The 20,413-nt window shown below is 36.6% G+C and overlaps 1 protein-coding gene across 5 annotated transcripts in view; it reads left to right on the plus strand.

Annotated features, from left to right (window-relative positions):
* Positions 1–20,413, plus strand: part of CDH18 (cadherin 18) — a 1,036,719-nt gene that overhangs the window by 969,238 nt on the left and 47,068 nt on the right. For all 5 annotated transcript variants that reach the window (XM_043600791.1, XM_043600792.1, XM_043600798.1 and 2 more), the window contains one exon: positions 3,655–3,791. In XM_043600791.1, coding sequence (XP_043456726.1) covers positions 3,655–3,791 — 137 coding nt within the window. The remainder of the gene's footprint in view (positions 1–3,654; positions 3,792–20,413) is intronic.

The following is a 20,413-nucleotide window of genomic DNA, read 5'->3' on the forward strand; positions in this document are numbered from 1 at the left end:
ACTTTCTTCATTTAACATGTAGTTATTATTAGAACAGTCAATGCAAAATGGTCTATTTCTTGCTTTGATAACACAGTTTACAAGAGTTATATTCTGGCTCTTTTAGTGTTCTTAGGATGGTCTACAGTTTTGATTTGCATGATCTATTAATCTTCTATAATGTGTGCACAGGATTACCCACAGGTTGTTACAAGGTTTCACACCTTTGCCTTAAATTCTACATATTCTGTTATATTACATTACATACATTACACCTATTAAAGGCATGGAGTTGTATTTCAACATTTATACTCTGGTCCAGAAACTATGGTGAATTTTGAAATATTTCCACCATCACAATCATCTATCCTATGTATTTACCAAACTTCTGAGATTTCCCTCATGCTAAAAGGGAAGAAGTGTCTCTGTTACTTTCGGTGGAAATCCTTGTATTTGTTCTCTGGAACCCAATCCCACTCACCTTCTCATAAATTTTACCATTTTAGGTATTTCACTCTTTAAAAGGATCATTACCTTCAGCAAAGACAGTGCTTAATATCCCCAATAAAAGAAAAAAAAATATTGAACCACTTCTCTGATGATATATGGCAGCACTTTCTCTGATTTCTATTCTTGGATGACGGTATCCAGTAAAGTATCATGACTGTGGGGCTTCATATGTTCACATTCAATATCCTCTTGAGTCCACTGTTTAAAAAAACATACTTTATATTTTATTGAAGATATTCTTTTCAAGTTAACTAATGATGCCCATCTTTCAAAATCCAATCAACCCTTACTAACCTCACTTGGCCTCTTAATAGAATTCACTCTAATTGTTCACTTAAAATACCTTCCTTTCTTGGCTTCTGTGCCACCCCATTCCCACTTAGTCTCTTCCCCTAGACTGTTCCTTTCCTTTAGCTAACACCTGCTCATGTACAGATGCTGGGCTGCCTTAAGCCCAAAAGTTTGGGTGCTCTCGTGCTCATTACTTCACTTAACGTTTCTCCTACAGTTCTCTCCCAGATGAAATTATACTGTTCCCAGGATTAAATTAGGCTTCAATTTAGGCTTATATATCTCAAATGGATATTTCCTATTCAGAAAACACACTTGAACTCCACACTCATATCCAATTCTCTGTTTTTATTCCACACGTTTATCTACTTGACTTCTAAGGCATAGCTTGTCAAAATCATTGATTTCTCCCAAATTCTTTTTCTCCCAAAGGGAGTTATTTGCCCCCCTACCTCTATCCAGCTCCATAAATAGGCTTATCAATTACATGCTAGATCAAACGCACGCACACCATCACCACCACCACTACCACATGAAAAGCAAGTCATTTGTAAGTCATTGCCCTTCCAATAAAAATTCTATAGTCTGTGCCCAATACATAACATTATTTTATACAGTTCTTTCCATTTTCTTCCCTTTTTCACCTTTGTCCAAGACAACATTATTTCTTTTCTGCAATCTAAGAGTCAAAGTAGCCACTATGATTTTTCCAGTACATAAATAGGTGCATGATATCCTTTGTTTAACAATTCCCCTTTTGGGTGCCTGGGTGGCTCAGTCGGTTGAGAGTCTGACTCTTGGTTTTGGCTCAGGTCATGATCTCAGGGTTTGTGAGATCATGCCCTGCATTGGGCTCCTGCTGACTGCTTCCTGCTTGGGATTCTCTTTCCCTTTCTCTCTGCCCCTCCCCTGCTCACCGCGCCTGTGTGTGTGCACTCTCTCTCTCAAAATTAATAAGTAAACGTAAAAAATATATATCTATATATCTACCTTTCTATATATATCTACCAATCTCTATCTATCTATCTATCTATCTATCTACCTATCTATCTATCCCTCATTGCCTTTTTAAAAAGGTAAGAACTATCTACCATATGGTACATGGATTCCTTATCCTACCCCCAGCCACATACCTCTCATCCTTTCTGCCTAGCCAGTGAGACATACATTGTTTTTTAACCAAATCAAGTTCTTTCTTTAATTTGGATACTTGCATTTTGCTTTCTTGTATTGAAAATATTTTTCCCCTGGTACTTTGTACATAATCAGTTCATTTTTATTCCGCAGGTCTGGATGAAATGTTACTGAAGCTGAAGTTAAGGAAGAAGGGGGAAGTATTAGAAATTTAAGGAGAGGAGAAAACACTCTTCTTTAAATAGTTCTAGAAATAGTTTGGAACATATGATTGTTGTCTATATTTTTAATTCATATTCATGTTAATAAACTGTTGCTGGATAATGTAAAACTCCAAAACTCAGGGGCAGATATTTATAGCCCTCTCGTGTGTGTGTGTCTGAGCTAGCTGAAGATCAAGGTAACTAGCCTGGCTTGTGTTTGCCAGCTCTTTTAACCCCAATGCATTCAATCCTGCATCCGCTCATTTACTAGGTAGCTCTGCTTTAGCAGGCGGTATACCCTGAAGGGGGACAACCTTGTCTTTGTGTCTCTCATCTTTTTTCTGGGATCAGTGGATCAGCCAGCCCCACCATGTTCCTTTTGTGTCGGTGGCAGAGGATAAGGAGGAATATGCCACGTCTCCGGAAATCTTGCCCCAAATACGAAACAGGACACCACCGTCACTTTCAACTCATTCTTTTTCTTTTCTTTTTTTTCTTTTTGATTTTTTTTTTGAAATTTTTGCTTAAATTCCAGTTAGTCAACATCCAGTGTAATATAAGTTTCAGCTGTGCAATTTAGTGATTCAACACTTACAACACTCAGTGCTCCTCTATTTGCTAAAGGAAGCTGGAGACCAAATCTAGTGTGAAAGAGCTCTACAACCTTTTATGCATTGGGGAAGGAAGATGATTTGTGGCCAATAATGTGACCTACCTCCCATTCAGTTGCTTTCTCATTTTTTTTTCACTAAACAAGGTAGCTAGGTGATGGAGATACTATGGTAGTTAACTGAAATGTTTTCATTTTTATTATGTATTTCTCTTCAATCTCAACTATAATGAAACTCCGGTATAAACTAATCTCTGACATCTCCTGTTATCCTAAAAATTTTGTACATATAGAAATGAAAGTTTAACTAAGGGTTTAGTTTTTAGGGTCAGCCTGGGTGGCTCTGTAGGTTAAGCATCTGACTCCCAAATGCTGCTCAGGTCATGGTCTCATGGTTCATGGGATGCAGCCCCACATCAGGCCCTGTATTGACAGTGTGGAGACTGGTTGGGACTCATTCTCTCTCTCTCTTTCCCCCTCTGCCCCTGCATGTGCTCTCGCTCTCTCTCTCTCTCTCTCTCTCTCTCTCTGTCAAAAAAAAGAACATAGTTTAGTGTTGTTGTTGTTGTTGTTTTTTTCTTCCAAGGTACTATAGACTTCCTAGAGGCAGTTTTTCATCTCTCCCTTATTAATCCCTCTGTTTTTAGTAACTACCATTGTATTCATGAAATTCAGAAGGGTGTTTCTCTCAATTTGAATTAGTGATTAGACTAAACATTAATTAAGGGCTGACAGAAAAAAATAATTGATGTCAACTCTATGCAAATATAAAGTTGCCAGGCAAATCTCAAGAGGCAAATATAGAAACGAAAAATGTGCATTAACTATTTGAATATATCTGGTTTAATACTGCCCTTGTTTTAGTTTTATTTGTTGTCTTCATTATATCATTGTGTAAAAGGAAGGATTATCTCTTTCCTTCCCTAGATACTTCATTGACCACAGTGGCGAAGATGACAGAGTTTTCAACATCGATGCCAATTCTGGAACCATCAGAACCACAAAGGTTCTTGATAGAGAAGAAACTCCGTGGTACAACATCACAGTTGCTGCTTCAGAAACTGGTAAGCTACTTTATGTGTCCTAAAAAAGATGTCACTTGTATATGACGATTTCTACCAAGATTTTCTCGGGTGCAGGGCTCTCACCATTTCTCTTTGTGGTGCCAGCATCTAGCAGAGCGTATAGAACGTATTAGAGGCAGTTACTCGTTGTCAGATGTGGTGAATAAATCTCATATTTTTTTTTACTTTAATCCTAGCATACTGGTGGAAGATTGACATCACAGGACACTCCTTCCCCATCCCTGAGTCAGAGTATTTGGTTGGCCTCCTAGTCATGAGGCTTGTTCTGTGGGTTGCACGGCTGCCTAACACCAAAGATGCCACTATAAACATTCATTTGAAAGTTTTTTTGTAGACACATTTTTATTTCTTTGGGGTATATACCCGGAAGTGAGATAGCTCAGTCATATGGAAACTCTGTATTTAATTATTTGATGGACTGCCAGCCTGTTTTCTAAAGCAGCTACATTTTACATTCCCAAAAGCACTAGGAGGGTCCAATTTCTCTATATTATTACCCGTATTTATTGTTATGTATCTTTTGATTATAATCATTCTAGTGGGTGTGGGGTGATAGCTCCTTATGGTTTATGCACTTTTATAATGTCCCCCGTTACCAATCAATAATTAGACTACCCCAGCTTTTTATATTCTGCCTGAATTTTTATGTTTTTACATCTGCAAAATTAGCTCAAGTGGCTCCCATTTAGAGAATTTTCTTCAGCATAATATTCTCTTTGAAAATAAGCATTCACTAATTACTTTTAAATGAGTGTTATAAAGAATACATGAGTGGGTTCATTTATGATCATTCTGGTTAATTTTCATTTTCAAAATAACCAGACTAGGACTGGAATTACATGTTCTTTGTCACCTAATGACAAATAAATGACTGTCAAGTGATAAGAGCTCATTCAATATCAGTTGCAAAAATAAAGGAATTAATGGATTAATATATGCAAGAAGTGATGAAGACATTGAAAAGACTCAGAAAAGGTTGTGTGGTTTTTGGGAACAGGTTCTGTGTAGAGAGGATGGAGGGAAAGAATCCCTGGAGAAAATGATATTTTTCAGAAAAGAAAAAAAAAAAACAGGAAACTTACTTTAAAATAACTTCCAGTTTTACTCCAGAATTATTTCAATCAGAAACCATACTTTAGATTGTTTCTAAATCTCATCTCAGTCCAAATAATATTTGTATCAAGTAGAAACTAACTAATTTATGAATGTGCACGAATATATGTATACCATGAAAATTATATTATTTGCAATCATTACCAAAAGAAATGTCCATTTTTACTTAAGTAACATCTTAAATACATATTTAGTAAGTGCTTTTTTCTTTTTTTTTTTGCTATTTGTTAGTACTTTATATGGGAAATCAGTTAATACCTATCTACAAAGTAAAGCAGTATAATAGATTTATTATCCTGGATTTTATAGATGATAATTTTAGAAGGCTCAAAGCCTTAGGGACACCTCAATAAGCATTACTAAACATAATGTAATCCTAATTATAAATGGGTATGTAGAAGGAGTGAGAAATAGTGAGGACTTCATACCCATATTGGAGACTGTTTCGGGAAGTGCACATTCATGCCCTCCCTGGTTGCTTGTCATAAGTGCCTTATTAAATATCACTGGGGGCCCTTCCATTTACAGTTGTTCGTAAACAGTAACCTTAAATTCAGCCACATTACCAAAGTATTTACTAATATATTCTGTTTCGGAAATGTACTCGATGCTTTTTATAAACTGGATTTTTTTAAGGCTTTATTTTTGGTAGAGCAGTTGTAGGTCCACAGCAACATTAAGAGGTAGGGACAGAGATTTCCCAGATAGACCCCACATCTACACATGTGTGACATCCTTCATTATCAGCATCCTCCGCCAGTGTGATACATTTGTCACAACTGATGAACCTACATTGACACGTCATAATCACGCAAAGTCTATAGTTTAACGTGTTTCGTTCTTGGTATTCCCTGGGTTTAGACAAAGGTATGATGGCACGTATTCATTATTATAGTATGATACGTAGTATTGTCACTGCACTAAAACCCCACGTATATTGCTTATCCATCTCTACTTACTCTGATTTTGGTAACCACTGATCTTTTTATTGGCTCCTTAGTTTTTCCTTTTCTGGAATGTCATAGCGTTTGAATCATACAGTAAGTTGCCTTTTCAGATTGGCTTTTTCCCTCAGTAATATAGGCACACTTAAGGATCTGCCATGTCTTTTCATGGCTTGATAGCTCATTTCTTTTTAATACTCAATAGCATTCCATTGTCTGGATGTGCCACAGTTTGTGTATCAATTCAGGTACTGAAGGACACCTTGGTTGTTTCCAAGTTTTTGCAATCACGAACAAAGCCACTACAGTATAAACACTTATTTGTAGGTTTTTGTATGGACAAAAGTTTTCCATTTCTTTGGGTAGTTACCAAGGAGTGAATTTACTGGATCATATGGTAAGGGTGTATGTGGTTTGTAAGAAACTGACAAACTATTTTCCAAAGTGGCTGTGCCATTTTGCATTGCCACCAATAATGAATGAGAGTTCCTGTTGGTCTACATCCTCATCAGCATTTGCTGTTGTCAGTGTTTCTGGATTTGGGCCAGTTTTTGTCAGGTACGTAGTGGTATCTCATTGTTGCTTTAATTTATATTTCTCTGATGACATATATGTGGAACATCTTTTCATACATTCATTTGCCCTCTGTATGTCTTCTTTGATGAGGGGTCTGTTAAGGTCCTTGGCCCATTTTTTAATCAGGTTTTGTTTTCTTATAATTAAACTTTAAGGGATCTTCATCAGATGTGCATTTTACAAATATTTTCTCCCAGTTTGTCTGTTGTTTACTCGTTTGTTTGACGTTGTCTTTTGCAGAAATGAAATCAGGTTTCTAAACATCTTCTTAATATAAGTTTTAGAAGAGCTTGGTGCTCTATGGAATGACATTTAGAAGTTTTTTTTTGTTTGTTTTGTTTTCAATTTTGGAGAGAGAGAGAGTTGTGTGAGTGGGAGGCAGAGCAGAGGGAGAGAGGGAGAGAAAGAGAGAGAGAGAAAGAGAGAGAGACTGTCAGGTAGGCCCCATGCTCAGCACAGAGCCAACGTGAGGCTCAATCTCATGACCTTGAGATCATGACTTGAGCCAAAATCAATTCAGAGGCTTAAGCGACTGAGACACCCAGGTGCCCCTAGAAGCTTATAGTTTAAAGTACTATATATATATATATATATATATATATATATGTGTGTGTGTGTGTGTGTGTGTGTGTGTTTTGTTTTTGTTTAGCCTACCTTAAGTGTTGTGCAAGTAAGAGAAAGATGCCCCTTCTGGGCAGATGAAGCAGTGCACCAGGATTTAGGATTTAAGAGTATGTGAGAGCAAACCACGTCTGTGCACAGAAAAACATAAAAAATAAAAAGAATCCCTTTCTTCAGCTGAACGGGCCACTTGCTAAGGGATCGGTGTGAGAGTATAGGGTGGCATAAAAATGCATGTGAGTCTCTGAACATGTAAGTAGGGTCCAAATGCCATGCAGCTCTTATTTACATGGTGTTCGATTCTGCTCTCTTTTCTTCTTCGGTTCTAGGTCAACTCAGCTGCCCAGTCACATGGTAAAGGCAGAAAGCATGAGTCTGGTCCATGAAAACCTTCCCCACTGCTGCTAAATATAGCTAAAAGATATCTTGCTTTTGTATGGTCAACTTTCGCAGACACATCATCCTAACAAAAATCTCTGAAATAGGACAGGCATTATTTTCACCTTATAGATAAGGAAATTGAGACTCATACAAAATATGAATCCAGATAGTTTGGTTCTGAGAGCTGTGCTCTTTCTAACATGGCCCTTTAGGGAAGCTGATGTTCATTGCATCAAGTTTTGGACAGATATTTTCACTGATTGAGGTTTATTTTATTATTTATTTTAAAAATGCATTCTGTGATATAAGACTGTCTCCATGATTTTAGAGAGAGAGAGACAGAACAAGAGCGGGGGAGGGGCTGAGAGAGAGGGGGACACAGAATCTGGAGCAGGGTCCAGGCTCTGAGCTGTCAGCACAGAGCCCGACGTGGGGCTTGAACTCACAAACTGCGAAATCATGACCCGAGCCAAAGTTGGACACTCAACCAACTGAGCCACCCAGGCACCCCGATTATCTCCATGATTTTGAAGAAGACACTAAGAATTAGTTAAATGCAATAAGCTGTCTTTGATTAGAGAAATAGAAAGAGTTGTATTCTCATCACATATCACAGTTCTTGGAGAAGAGTACTTTCTAACTAAATACGTGGAATATTTCTGTACAAGTAACAATGCCTTCCATTCATATGATCCATAATATAACTATTTAGTCATTTCCATTACATTTCTATTTTTGGTAGCAAATAATCACATGATTTCCATAGGTCAGAGGTCCAGGAGGGTTCCACTAGATTCCTTGTATAGGGTCCAGTAAGACTCAAGTCAGGTGTCAGATGGGATGGGTTCTTATCGGGAGGCTGGGGAAGAATCTGCTTTAATCTCATTCTTCTTGTTGCCAGAGTCTACTTGCTTAGGATGTAGTTACGAGGTTTCCATTTTCTTCCCATCCTCAGCGAGGGCAGCTTTCTTCTCGAGACTGCCTGCATTCTTTCTCATGTGGTCCTTAGCTTCTTCAAAAGAACAACAGTGTATTGAGTCCTTTTCATGTTTTGAATCTCTTTGACTTTCTCTTTTGCTACCAGCTGGGGAAAGACTCTGTTTTCAAAGGAGTTCACCTGATTGGGTCAGGCCCACCCAGATAATCCCTTTATTTTAAAGTTAACTGAATCGGGACTTGAACAACATCAACAAAACCCTTACACAGGTACCTAGACACATGTTGGGTTGAATAACCAAGAAACAGGAATCTCATGCTGCCATCTTTAGAATTCTGCCTACGACGACCCTAAAATACCTGAAAAAAGATGAAAGCTTGTTCCTTCTACTAGAGAGTAAATATTGTTTCAAACTTGCATGCCATGGCCTACTCTTCCCCTTATGTGCCTCCCTATTAGAATAGTGGCAGTAGTGGGCCCTCAATGAATCATTCTTAATATATTTTTCTCCACTAAATAGCTACTGTTTTCCTACATTTCCTTGTTTATGCCTAAACTCAAGATAATGCATATTTTTGTCCCCACTACTCTTCAGAACCTGGTATTATGGTCTTAACTTACTAATAGCAAAATCCAGCTAATACTTTTCATTTCTGATCTCTCCCTGCTTTCTTGGTCATATTTTCACTTGCATTTTCTCCTTTCTTCACAAGAACTCTAGTACTCTGGTATGGTCTAATTTATCATTTCTATCCTAAAATACATATTAATTAACTCACTCCAGATGTATTAATAAATGATACTTGCTAAGCTTGTCATATGTTAGGCGCTAAAGACATTGAGGACCCTACTTCACTTTTGAGGAATTCAAGAATCTCATGCAGAAGACAAGATAAATATGTAATTGCATTATGGATAATCACTGTGGCCATAAGGTTTTTCGGGGTTAGGAAACATAAAGTCATGGTCGCTTAAGCTCTCTCGGGGAATTAGCAAAGGTTTCACAGAGAAGGAAAATGCATGAATTCAGTTTTGAGATGAAGGATGAGTAAAGGTTAGCCTGCCTTCTGTGTCCAGCTGTACCTGTATCAGTCAGGGTTCTATAGAGGAACGGAACCAGTAGGATTCAAAACCAGAAGGATTCAGAACCAATAAGGAGATTTATTATAAGGAATTGGCAGTTATGGAGGCTGGGATATCCAAAATCTTCAGAGCCAATGTCCCAGGTCAAGTCTAAAAGCCAAAACCAGGAATAGTCTTTACCTCAGTTTAAAGGCAATCAGGCAAGAGAATTTTCTCTTATTCAAGGGAGGGTCAGCCTTTCCTTCTTTAAAGGTCTTTAACTGATTGGATAAGGCCTGGCTGACTCCCGTTATGAAGAACAATCAGCTTTACTTAAGTCTACCAATGTAAATGTTAATTTAAAATCACCCTCATAGAAACAAACAGAATACCGTCTGACCAATTATCTGGGCACACCATGAATTAGAGACTTATTGTAGTCCAGTATCTAGGGTTTTATTAGGCTCCCTAGGTAGTTTTCACCCATGCTTATTCTAGAACCACTGGTTTATGCGGTTCTTTCTTTCTTTCTTTTTCTTTTTTTTTTAAAGTTTATTTTAAAAAGAGAGAGAGGGAGCACTGGGGAGAGGCACAGGGAGAGAGAGAGGAAATCTTAAGTAGGTTCCATGCTCACCTTGGGCTCTGTCCCAGGGCCCTGGGATCATGACATGAGCTGAAATCAAGAGGAGACACTCAACCACCGCTGACTGAGCCACCCAGGTGCCCTCATGACTTATGCAATTCTAATGTAAATTGATTTTAAGAAACATTGCTTCCTTCCAATCACAATTTAACTTATGTCATAGCTCCATTTAGGGCTAATCCCAAAGGCATCAGTACATACACATGCCCTGTGTGCCTAAGAAACTAACGCTGCATAGAACATGTGTGGCTTTTCTTTATAAAACTCAGCCCTGTCTGTTCTCAGCTTCATTCTCAGAAAAATTGTCTATGGCACTTTTAATCACAGATCCTCATGTTCTTTCAATAATTTTATAATCCGTTCCTCTGCCAATGCCTTCTTGCCCTTTTGTTCTGCTTTACAAACATCTATTTACTTTTAAGAACTAGTTCATATGTCACAGCATCTGTGAAACCTTGCTCAACTTCTCAGGCAGATTTTACAGTTCCTCCTATGCTCTCACTTGGTGCCTGCCTTCCTAGAGCACTTATCACTTATTGGATTTAAGTATAACATTTATCATATTTTATTGTAATACTTTTCACCTCTACTAGATTGTGAATATCTCAAATCTAGGGATCAGGTCTAGTTTATCTTTGTTTATCATACCATTCACAAATATTAAGAATATTTCCTGACACATCAAGCTGTATTAAATACGTGAATATTGTTTGTCCTTCATTTCTGGATCTACTTGAATTGCCAAACACTTCATTGTGGTAACTAAACTATATATATTTCCCATTTTGCCTTAAATATCCTATTTGTCCTTATTCTGTGCCCTGAATATGAGGGTTTATTTCATCTGATCAATACACCAAAATGGGACCCCCTATTGTTCATTCCTTGCTGATAGCTGTTGGCAAAATCCAGGGATGTGCTACTGTAATATATACTTCTGATGAGTCCAAAAGGTTCCGCTCTTACCAGAGTTCACAAGTTAAAACAATAACGTTGTTTGTTTTTTGCATTGTTACACTATTCACCTCAGCTGTTTGATTTCTCTAAACAAATTATGTTCATAACAGTCCAGAAACCAAAGTTTACATGCTGTTTACAGTAAAACCTTGGTTTGCGAGCATAATTTGTTCCAGAAACATGCTTGTAATCCAAAGCACTTGTATATCAAAGCCAATTCCCCATAAGAAATAATGGAAACTCAGATGATTCATTCCACAACTCAAAAATACTCATATAAACATGATCATAATACTCTAATATAATACAAAATAATAAAGAAAATACAAACTATAGGGATGCCTGGGTGTCTCAGTTGGTTAAGCATCCCTCTTCCCCTCAGGTCATGATCTCGCAGTCTGAATTTCAGCCCCACATTGGGCTCTGTGCTGACAGCTCATAGCCTGGAGCCTGCTTCGGATTCTGTGTCGCCCTCTTTCTCTGTCCCTCTCCTGCTCACACTCTGTCTCAAAAATAAATAAACATTAAAACAAATTTTAAAAAAGAAAATACAAAATATAAAGAGAAATAAGTAAATTAACCTGCACTTACCTTTGAAAACCTTCATGGCTGATGTGAGACAAGAGAAGAGGGTTATTGTGTAGGACAACTTTCATGATTACTAATGGAATCACTGCTGTCTATTTACTCACTGGAATCTTTTTCTTCATGGAGGCCATTGTATATGCTCACATGGATGTTGACTTTATTAATAAACTCTTTTTTGTCATATACTGTATTTAATGTAAATGGCAATAAGGCAGCAGAAGAAAGGGTCTATATCTGCAGGCAGCCTGTCCTAGAAAGAAGCAACTTACTAGGACAAGAAGTCCTAGAAGAAGCTCCATTCCTCAGCTTACTCTTGGATGGAGAAGCAAAGGACTGTCCATAGATGCTTCGAAGCGACAAAAAATATACTAGTGCCAGTTGTGGGCTCCTTCCAGCGTTCTGAAAAGTCACTGATTTGTGTCAAACACTGCGGCCTGAGAACAAGCATCTGAACATGGGAGACAATCACCCACAATCCTGCAGGGAGGGAGGGAGGGAGGGAGGGAGAGAGAGAGAGAGAGAGAGAGGAGCCATTGGCTCAGTTGTGATCATGTGATATTCAGCATCGTGTACTACTCATATTGCAAGACATTGATCATTTATCAAGTTACAATTTACTCGAAATGTTTACTCATCTTGCAGAATACTCACAGAACAAGTATACTCACAATCCAACGTTTTACTGTATTTATTCAATCTTTTTAGTTTTTTTTTTTAATTTTTGTGCAAACATATTCAAAGATTAGGATCTACAAATTTCAAATTTAATCCAATTGTAACTTTGGGTGATGGAAGTTAAATTTAGATTTTATTAATTCGTCCTTGTTGCTTTTTAATCTGAAATAAAATTTTGTTAGCAGCAGCATGAAGCAATACAAAATTCCATTACTAAAGAGTGGGTGGTTAAAGTCTCTCGAGGTTCTACATATTATTTTGCTATTGTCAGTGTGCTTATTTTGATATATGAAATTCGCCTTTCACAAGTGTGTTCGTATTGGTAATTTCACCTAACACACAAAAGGATCTTATTTGACACTTTTTCCTTAGCACATAAAAGGAAGAACACCAAACAAATTGGTTTGCTTTAACTAATGATCAAAGTAATACAATAAAATACTTCCATGAAATATATGTTTATGCATGTATATGTCTGCATATTAGTTACCTGTTGCCATGGAACAGAGAACTACAAAATATGTAAAATTAATTCAATGTATTCTAAGATTTAAAAGAAATGTATCGGCCCACATACCTTAAACTTCACAGGTAAATTAGGCTTCAGAGTTATGTTGATTGGGTCCCTGTCTTTATTTCTCTGTGATATATTTTTCCCTTTTCTGCATTCCTTTTTATTTCATGTTTGCTTTATTGTCAATTTGTAGTAACAAGCACCGAGTACTATGCTAACTTTCAATATGGTAACAGGATGAATGCTACATTAAATTGGGTTGCACTCATCCTCATCCACATCCAGAGATAAATTATCCCTTCAGATGTCCATTAAAAATATTGTTCCCATTAGGTTTCAACTAACCACCATTGACTGTTTTCTAAAAAATTGTATTTAATACATAATATGTGCCCATAAGGAGATGAATTATGGCAAAATGTGTGGGGTTATTCACATTAGCTCAGGACCTTCCAGGCCCATTTTTGATCTTTACTTGTAGGCAATTCCATTCAAACCTCTTGAGTTCTACCCATGGGGAGAATTTTAGTGAGGAAATTATGATATATATTCTATTCTATTCTTACATCTTGCATCTATTCAAATGTTGATACATTTGAATTCTTAGACATTGCACTATCCCATATCAGTACCAAATTTTAGAAGCATTAGAACAAATTTCTTCATTCCAAAGGAAATTGGATCACTGAAACAATTCTGTACAGCTGTGCTAGATATTTATTTTGTAGTCCTCCTTGCTCCTCAAATTTCCAAAACTTTTGCCAGGTTCCTTGCATACCTCAGGTAATCTTGCTTCTCTAATTCTTATTCAATAATAACAATCAAGAAAGGGTTTCCACAGCATCCTGCCATCATGTCTAACAACCTAACTAATACTGTGGTCCTTAGTTTCCTTAAATCTATCTCCCTTCAGGTTACTGGGAGTGAACACTCCATTCCAGGCTTATGACCACCCCTCCATGTACGCCTGAAATCCTGACCTTTCTTGTTCACCCTCAGTCTATGCACTGTGAGTTATTTCCTCTCCACATCTTCATTTGCCCCTGTCTGATACATAATTCCTCTGTCCTCAAAAATAGGCTTTATATTCTATCTGAAAATAAAACTTAAACAAAAACTGAAAACTGAAAACCTACCTCGATCTAGTGTTTCTCTCCAGATACAACTTTAGTGTTCCCTTTCCTGATAAACTCCTTGAAAGGGTTGCCTAGATTCACACCCTGAATTCTCTGTTCCCAGGCTCTTTCAAATCCACTCTACAAAGACTTGCCTCTGACTTCATCAAAATTATACCTGTCCTCCATATTCCAAACTATAAAGTATAATTCTCTCCTCCATTTGTTCAGCAAAGCGGCAACATTTGGTACAACTGACAACTGTTTCAAGACACAGGCTCTTTCTTTGGCTTATGGACTCAGCATTCTCCAGATGCTTTTCTGCCTTTGCTCGTTCTTCTATCTCAGTGTGCTTCATAGTTCCTCCTCATCTCTCCATTCATTGAATGGTGCGGCATTCTGATTTTCAAACCTCGGATTTACCTGGAGTTATTGCCCATGTAATATCATTCAGTCTAGTGGATTTGCATAACACCTACATGTAGATGACTCTCAAATGGAAATACACATCCACTTTTCCCTTGAAATGCATATTAGACGCTTAATAACTCCTCTAGGAGATCTCAAACTCAGAATGCTCCAAGTAAATATTTTGCTCAAAATCCAATTTCTCTCTAAATCCACTCCTCCAGGGAATTAACTATCACAATAGTGATGGCTATAGTCCAGATTGCTTATGGAAATCACTCAGTGTCATATTTGACTCCTCTTTTTCTCTCGTGCTATACATCCAAATCACCAGAAACTTCTATCAGCTATACTTTAAAAAGTATGCATAAGTCAACCACTTCATCACATTTTGCTCTTTCCCATCCCTGTCCAAGTAAGCATCAGCCCTCAGCTGGAATACTCCAATAGCTTCCTGAATGGTATTTTGCACTTAACCCTAGCCTCTTTTAATCTATTATCTAGAGAGCTACTTGAATATCCCTTTTAAATAAATAATACCATGTAGCTCTCTTGTAAGGAAGATAAATATTCCCAAATAAAGTAAGGTTCCAAAACATGGCACTCATAAATGAGTGACCCAAAATAGATACACACACACACACACACACACACACACACACACATACACACACACGCCCTGCTGACTACAGGATAGAGGTAATGTGTATCTTCAGTTTTCACTTTAGTTCTGGGTCAGGGGGATGAAAATGTGAAAGTTATACCCATTTGAAAATTGAGTATATGATACTTGTTACAAATCATTTTAGATCACCTTGGCCTCAATAACTCTGTGACAGTAGAAACGGAAAATGCGTAATACAGAAAAAATTTCAAACAACCAACATGAGAAAGTTTACACTGCTATTAAAGAATTTATTAAAAAGAAATAAAGTTATCTCAAAAGGACGGTTTAAGATTCAATAAGGAATTATGACAAAGAAAATGGTACACATGACCACACCTTTCTTTGTAATAACAAAACGTCAAATTTGATAGATTAACAAACCCGTAAGAATCATCATCATCTTCTCAACATTATCATCATTACTTACAGGTATAAACTTGTGAGAAACTTGATCCAAACTGAAACATTTAAAAGTTATTACAATGGTGGCGTTCCCTGGGTGGCTCAGTTGGTTAAGTGTCCAACTCTTTATTTTGGCTCAGGTCATGACCTCATGATCTCAGGTGATGATATGGAGCCCTGTGTTGGGCTCCACAGTCACTGTGGAGCCTGCTTGGGGTTCTGTAGTGGCTCAGTAGTTGAGTGTCCGACTTCAGCTCAGGTCGTGATCTCACAGTCCATGGGTTCGAGCCCCACATTGGGCTCTGTGCTGACAGCTCAGAGCCTGGAGCCTGCTTTGGATTCTGGCTCTCTGCCCTTCCCCCATTCATGCTCTCTGTCTCAAAAATAAATAAACATTTAATTTTTTTAAAAGTTATTACAGTATTTAGAAAAAGACTAAAGATGTTGATTGTTCTTATATTTTCCAGAGATACCCAAGCATGTTAATATTTCTGAGTTAAAAAAGAAAAGAAATTTAGTATACATATTTAAAATTACAGAGAGGACATAACAAGGATAAAACCTTAAACCATATGCTGGAAGATAATATTAGAAGGGATAAAGACAAAATATTAGGACAAGTTTGAAGCACACTATAAAGTGGTAAAAATATATATTAGTAACCAAAGTGGTATAATTATAATAAACTCTCCTGTTTTAAAAAAAAGCAAAACATACTGAAGCAAAGTAAGAAAATCATCTTTATGGTACTTGTAATAGGCTCATATGAAATATAAAGGTGTGGATAGTTTTAAAATAAAAGAATACAGTAATAAAAAGATAATTCTAAGCAAAAGAAATCTGGCAAAACTGTTAGTATTAGAACTGTTAGTGTTAAACAAAATATACTTTAAAACAAAAAGCTATCGTGATGATGAGAAGGTCTTGCCATACTGATGTATAGTATAGTTCATCAGAGTGATATAATAATTTGAAACTTCTATGAGCCTAATAAACTATCTTTAAAGTAAATAAAACATAATCTTATAGGAAACAGTTAATAGACCTCTCTCAGACATGTTTTATGAAGTAGACCAAAAAAGGCAGTAATTATAAAAGTGTTTCATGGAACAAAATAAAAGCACTTGATATTTGATTATCTGCCAATGAGTAAATTTAAAGAACAAATATAATTTTCAAGCACACAGAGCAAAATATAGTAACAATCAATGACATAGTAAACCACAGAGCAACTTAAAACCTGTGTTGACACAAGCTATATTTTCTAAGAACCACACAGTCAAGTGCTACAAGCCTGGGTTGCATGCCAGTCAGTAGGGAGAACGGATGGACACTTGAACAAACAGATGAAGACACAATTATGAATCTGGCTCGCGAAATGAAAGTAAACTTATCTACCTCACAACGAATCAAAATAAGTAATTCTAGTATGTAGAAGACAAAAATGAAACTTGAAATGTTGGTTAACACACTAAGACTTTGGAATAGAGAAAGTTTTATAAAAGCACAAATTTCACAACTCATTAGGGAGACATTGATAACTAAACTATGAAAATTGTCCTTAGTTAGAAATTAAAACATAACTTGATATAATGAATGAAAATGTGTATACATATGTGGGGCATGTGTACGTTATGTATACACACATCTATCTCCGTTAATATTTGAATAAATTTAAGTAATTGTACCAAATGTTTTCCAATTAGAATTACAATATATATCAAATATATTGATATATCAAGTATGTAATCAGTTTAAATAATAAATTGAACACCAATTTAAGAGCCCTTACCTCAAAGCAATAAGCTTGTAATACACTATTACATCCTCAAAGCAATAAGCTTGAAATACACTATTACCTCCTTCTTTATTCCAACCAGAGCTCATCAATATTGAATTTTGTATTATTTCATCCCGGGGCGCCTGGGTGGCGCAGTCGGTTGAGCGTCCGACTTCAGCCAGGTCACGATCTCGCGGTCCGTGAGTTCGAGCCCCGCGTCAGGCTCTGGGCTGATGGCTCAGAGCCTGGAGCCTGTTTCCGATTCTGTGTCTCCCTCTCTCTCTGCCCCTCCCCCGTTCATGCTCTGTCTCTCTCTGTCCCAAAAATAAATAAATGTTGTATTATTTCATCCCTTTCTGTTCTTTATAGTTTTACCAAATATGTTTTGGACATTTATATTTCCATATTTATGTATATAACTATATCTTTGGTACATGGATATTATAGATTATAAATGGGTTAATATTATATTAACTTTTTTTTTAATCAGTGCTACTATGAGATCCATCGAGGTAAAGAAATACAGCCAAAGTTTTTTGTTTGTTTGTTTGTTTTTGTTTTTTTATCTTTACTATGATGAAAAAATAAATCTTTTTTAATCTGTGCTTAAAAAGTCCGATGCATTTTGATTGTTTTCAGTTTTTATAGCTTCATGTATTATTTATACTGCTGATATAACACATCCTGCACATGTTTCCTATTGTAAATATAAATCTTCTCAATATATGTAATTGGTGCACATACCAGGAGCATATAATATATTCTTCGAAGTATTCTCAAATGTTTTTCAAAGAGAGAATGTTTAACATGTTTATAATAAATACATATGATTGACCCAGAATTTATTATGCTTCTTTAATATATGAGCTAAAGTTCTTACTTAATATTTTGTTTAATGCAGACAAATTCCACCCTAAAATATGTTTGCATTCAGTTCCAAAATTATATTAACTGTCCTAAAGTCTCAGCTTGTGTGTTACTTGAAATTGTAAACATTTAAGAAAAGATGTTTTAATATCTTTCTATGAATCTGAACATACTTTAGGGAATTCTTTACTGAACACAAGGTAACAAAATATTAACCTATCTGTTCTTATATATTTAAATTTAAGGTTTTATATTTTGTTCGGTGGTTTACTTTGAGTAGTATTTTATATGTATGATAAGATGTAAGGGTTGGGGCGCCTGAGTGGCTTAGTTGGTTAAATGTCTGACTCTTGTTTTCGGCTCAGGCCATGATTTCACAGTTTGTGAGTGAGTTCCAGCCCCTGGAACTCTGCACTTTTGGGTTCTGCACTGGCAGCACAGAGACTGCTTGGGATTCCTTCTCTCTCCCCCTCTCTCCTGCCTCTCCCCTGCTCACGCACACCCTCTCTGTCTCTCAAAAATAAATAAAAATAAAAATAAAAGTCTAAGATGTAAGGGTCAAGTTTAATTTACTTCAAATATGAGTTTCCACTTGATCGACTATTTGTTATAAGTGCTTTTATTTCTCTATTTAATAATTGTGTCAGGGTGCCTGTGTGGTTCAGTCAGTTAAGCGTCTGACTTCAGCTCAGGTCATGATCTTATGGTTTATGGGTTCGAGCCTCACGTTGAGTTCTGTGCTGACAGATCAGAGCCTGGAGCTGGCTTCAGATTCTGTGTCTCCCTCTCTCTCTGCTCCTCCCCTGCTCATGCTTAGTCTCTCTCTCTCTCAAAAGTACACATTAAAAAATAATAAAATAAATAATCTGTTAATTTTGTCCACTAATAGCTGACCATTAATGTTTTGATTAATTTCTGGACTCTCTTTTGTATGTACCATTAATCATATCAGCAGATAATGATATGATATGATATAATGTAATATAAAACACACACACACATATATAGTCTTATGCTAATACCATGGTCTTGATTATTGTGGCTATTTAGCAACACTTAAAATCAGAAAGTACGTTCAGCATCTTTCTTCTTTTTTCAAAATTGTTTGGGCTAACTTAGGACATTTTCTTTTTCAGGTAAGTTTCAGAATCAGCTTATCAATTCTTCAACAATATAAGCTAGAATTTTTATTCATATTGCATTGAATCTGTAGTTCAAGTTTAGGAGAATGGATATCTCAAAATTATTGAGCCTTTTATCTATGAACATAATGTATGTTTCTAGTTATCTAAGTTATTTTTTTATTTAAAAGCAAAATTTTTAGTGTTTATTTATTTCTTGAGAGAGAGAGAGAGAGAGAGAGAGAGAGAGACAGAGCATGAGCATGAGCATGAGCATGAGCAGGGGAGGGGCAGAGAGAGAGGGAGACACAGAATCTGAAGCAGCCTCCAGGCTCCGAGCTGTCAGCACAGAGCCCAGTATTGGGCTTGAACTCACGGACCATGAGATCATGACCTGAGCCAGAGTCAGACGCTTAGCTGACTGAGCCACTAGGGCACCTCTATGTATTTTAAATTTATGTGACCAATATTTATAGGTTTTAGCATGCAGATATAGAGAATATTTTATGTGGTTATATTTTTTCACATTATATAAATTTGGTATTTGTTTAAATGTTTATTTTAATTGTTATAGAAATAAATATAAGCTAGTGGCAGTAGCTTTTTGTAGATTAGTTGGTCTTTTCTACACGGATGTTTATCTGTGAAATATAGATTTGTTTCTCACTTTGCAATTGACATAACATTTATTTCTTTTTCTGTCTAATTGCTTTCACATGATTCTCAGGAGAATTGCTGCAGGATGTATCCCTGCCTTTTTTCGTTTTCTCTGATCCTTAAGTTAAAACATTCATCTTTCAGGGAGTCCTGGTAGCTCAGTAGGTTGAGCGTCCGACTTTGGCTTAGGTCATGATCTCACAGCTCGTGAGTTCGAGCCCCACGTGGGGCTCTGTGCTGACAGCTCAGAGCCTGGAGCCTGTTTCGGATTCTGTGTCTCCCTCTCTCTGCCCCTTCCCCACCCATGCTCTGTCTCTCTCTGTCTTAAAAATAAATAAAACATTAAAAAAGAATCAATCTTTCCCTTATAAGTACGACAATTGTAGGTTTTGTTATACAATTATTCAGGTTGAGGAAACCTCTTCTCTTCTTAATCTACTGAGTGTTTTTTTTTCCTTCTTAAAATCAAATACAGGTGTTATGTTTTGTTATCTCTTTTCTGCATCTATTGAAATAATTATGTGTGTGTGGTGAATGATATTCATTGATTTTTGAATGCTAAACAACTAGCCT

The sequence above is a fragment of the Prionailurus bengalensis genome, chromosome A1 (assembly GCF_016509475.1).
Source record: "Prionailurus bengalensis isolate Pbe53 chromosome A1, Fcat_Pben_1.1_paternal_pri, whole genome shotgun sequence".
Classification (NCBI taxonomy): domain Eukaryota; kingdom Metazoa; phylum Chordata; class Mammalia; order Carnivora; family Felidae; genus Prionailurus; species Prionailurus bengalensis.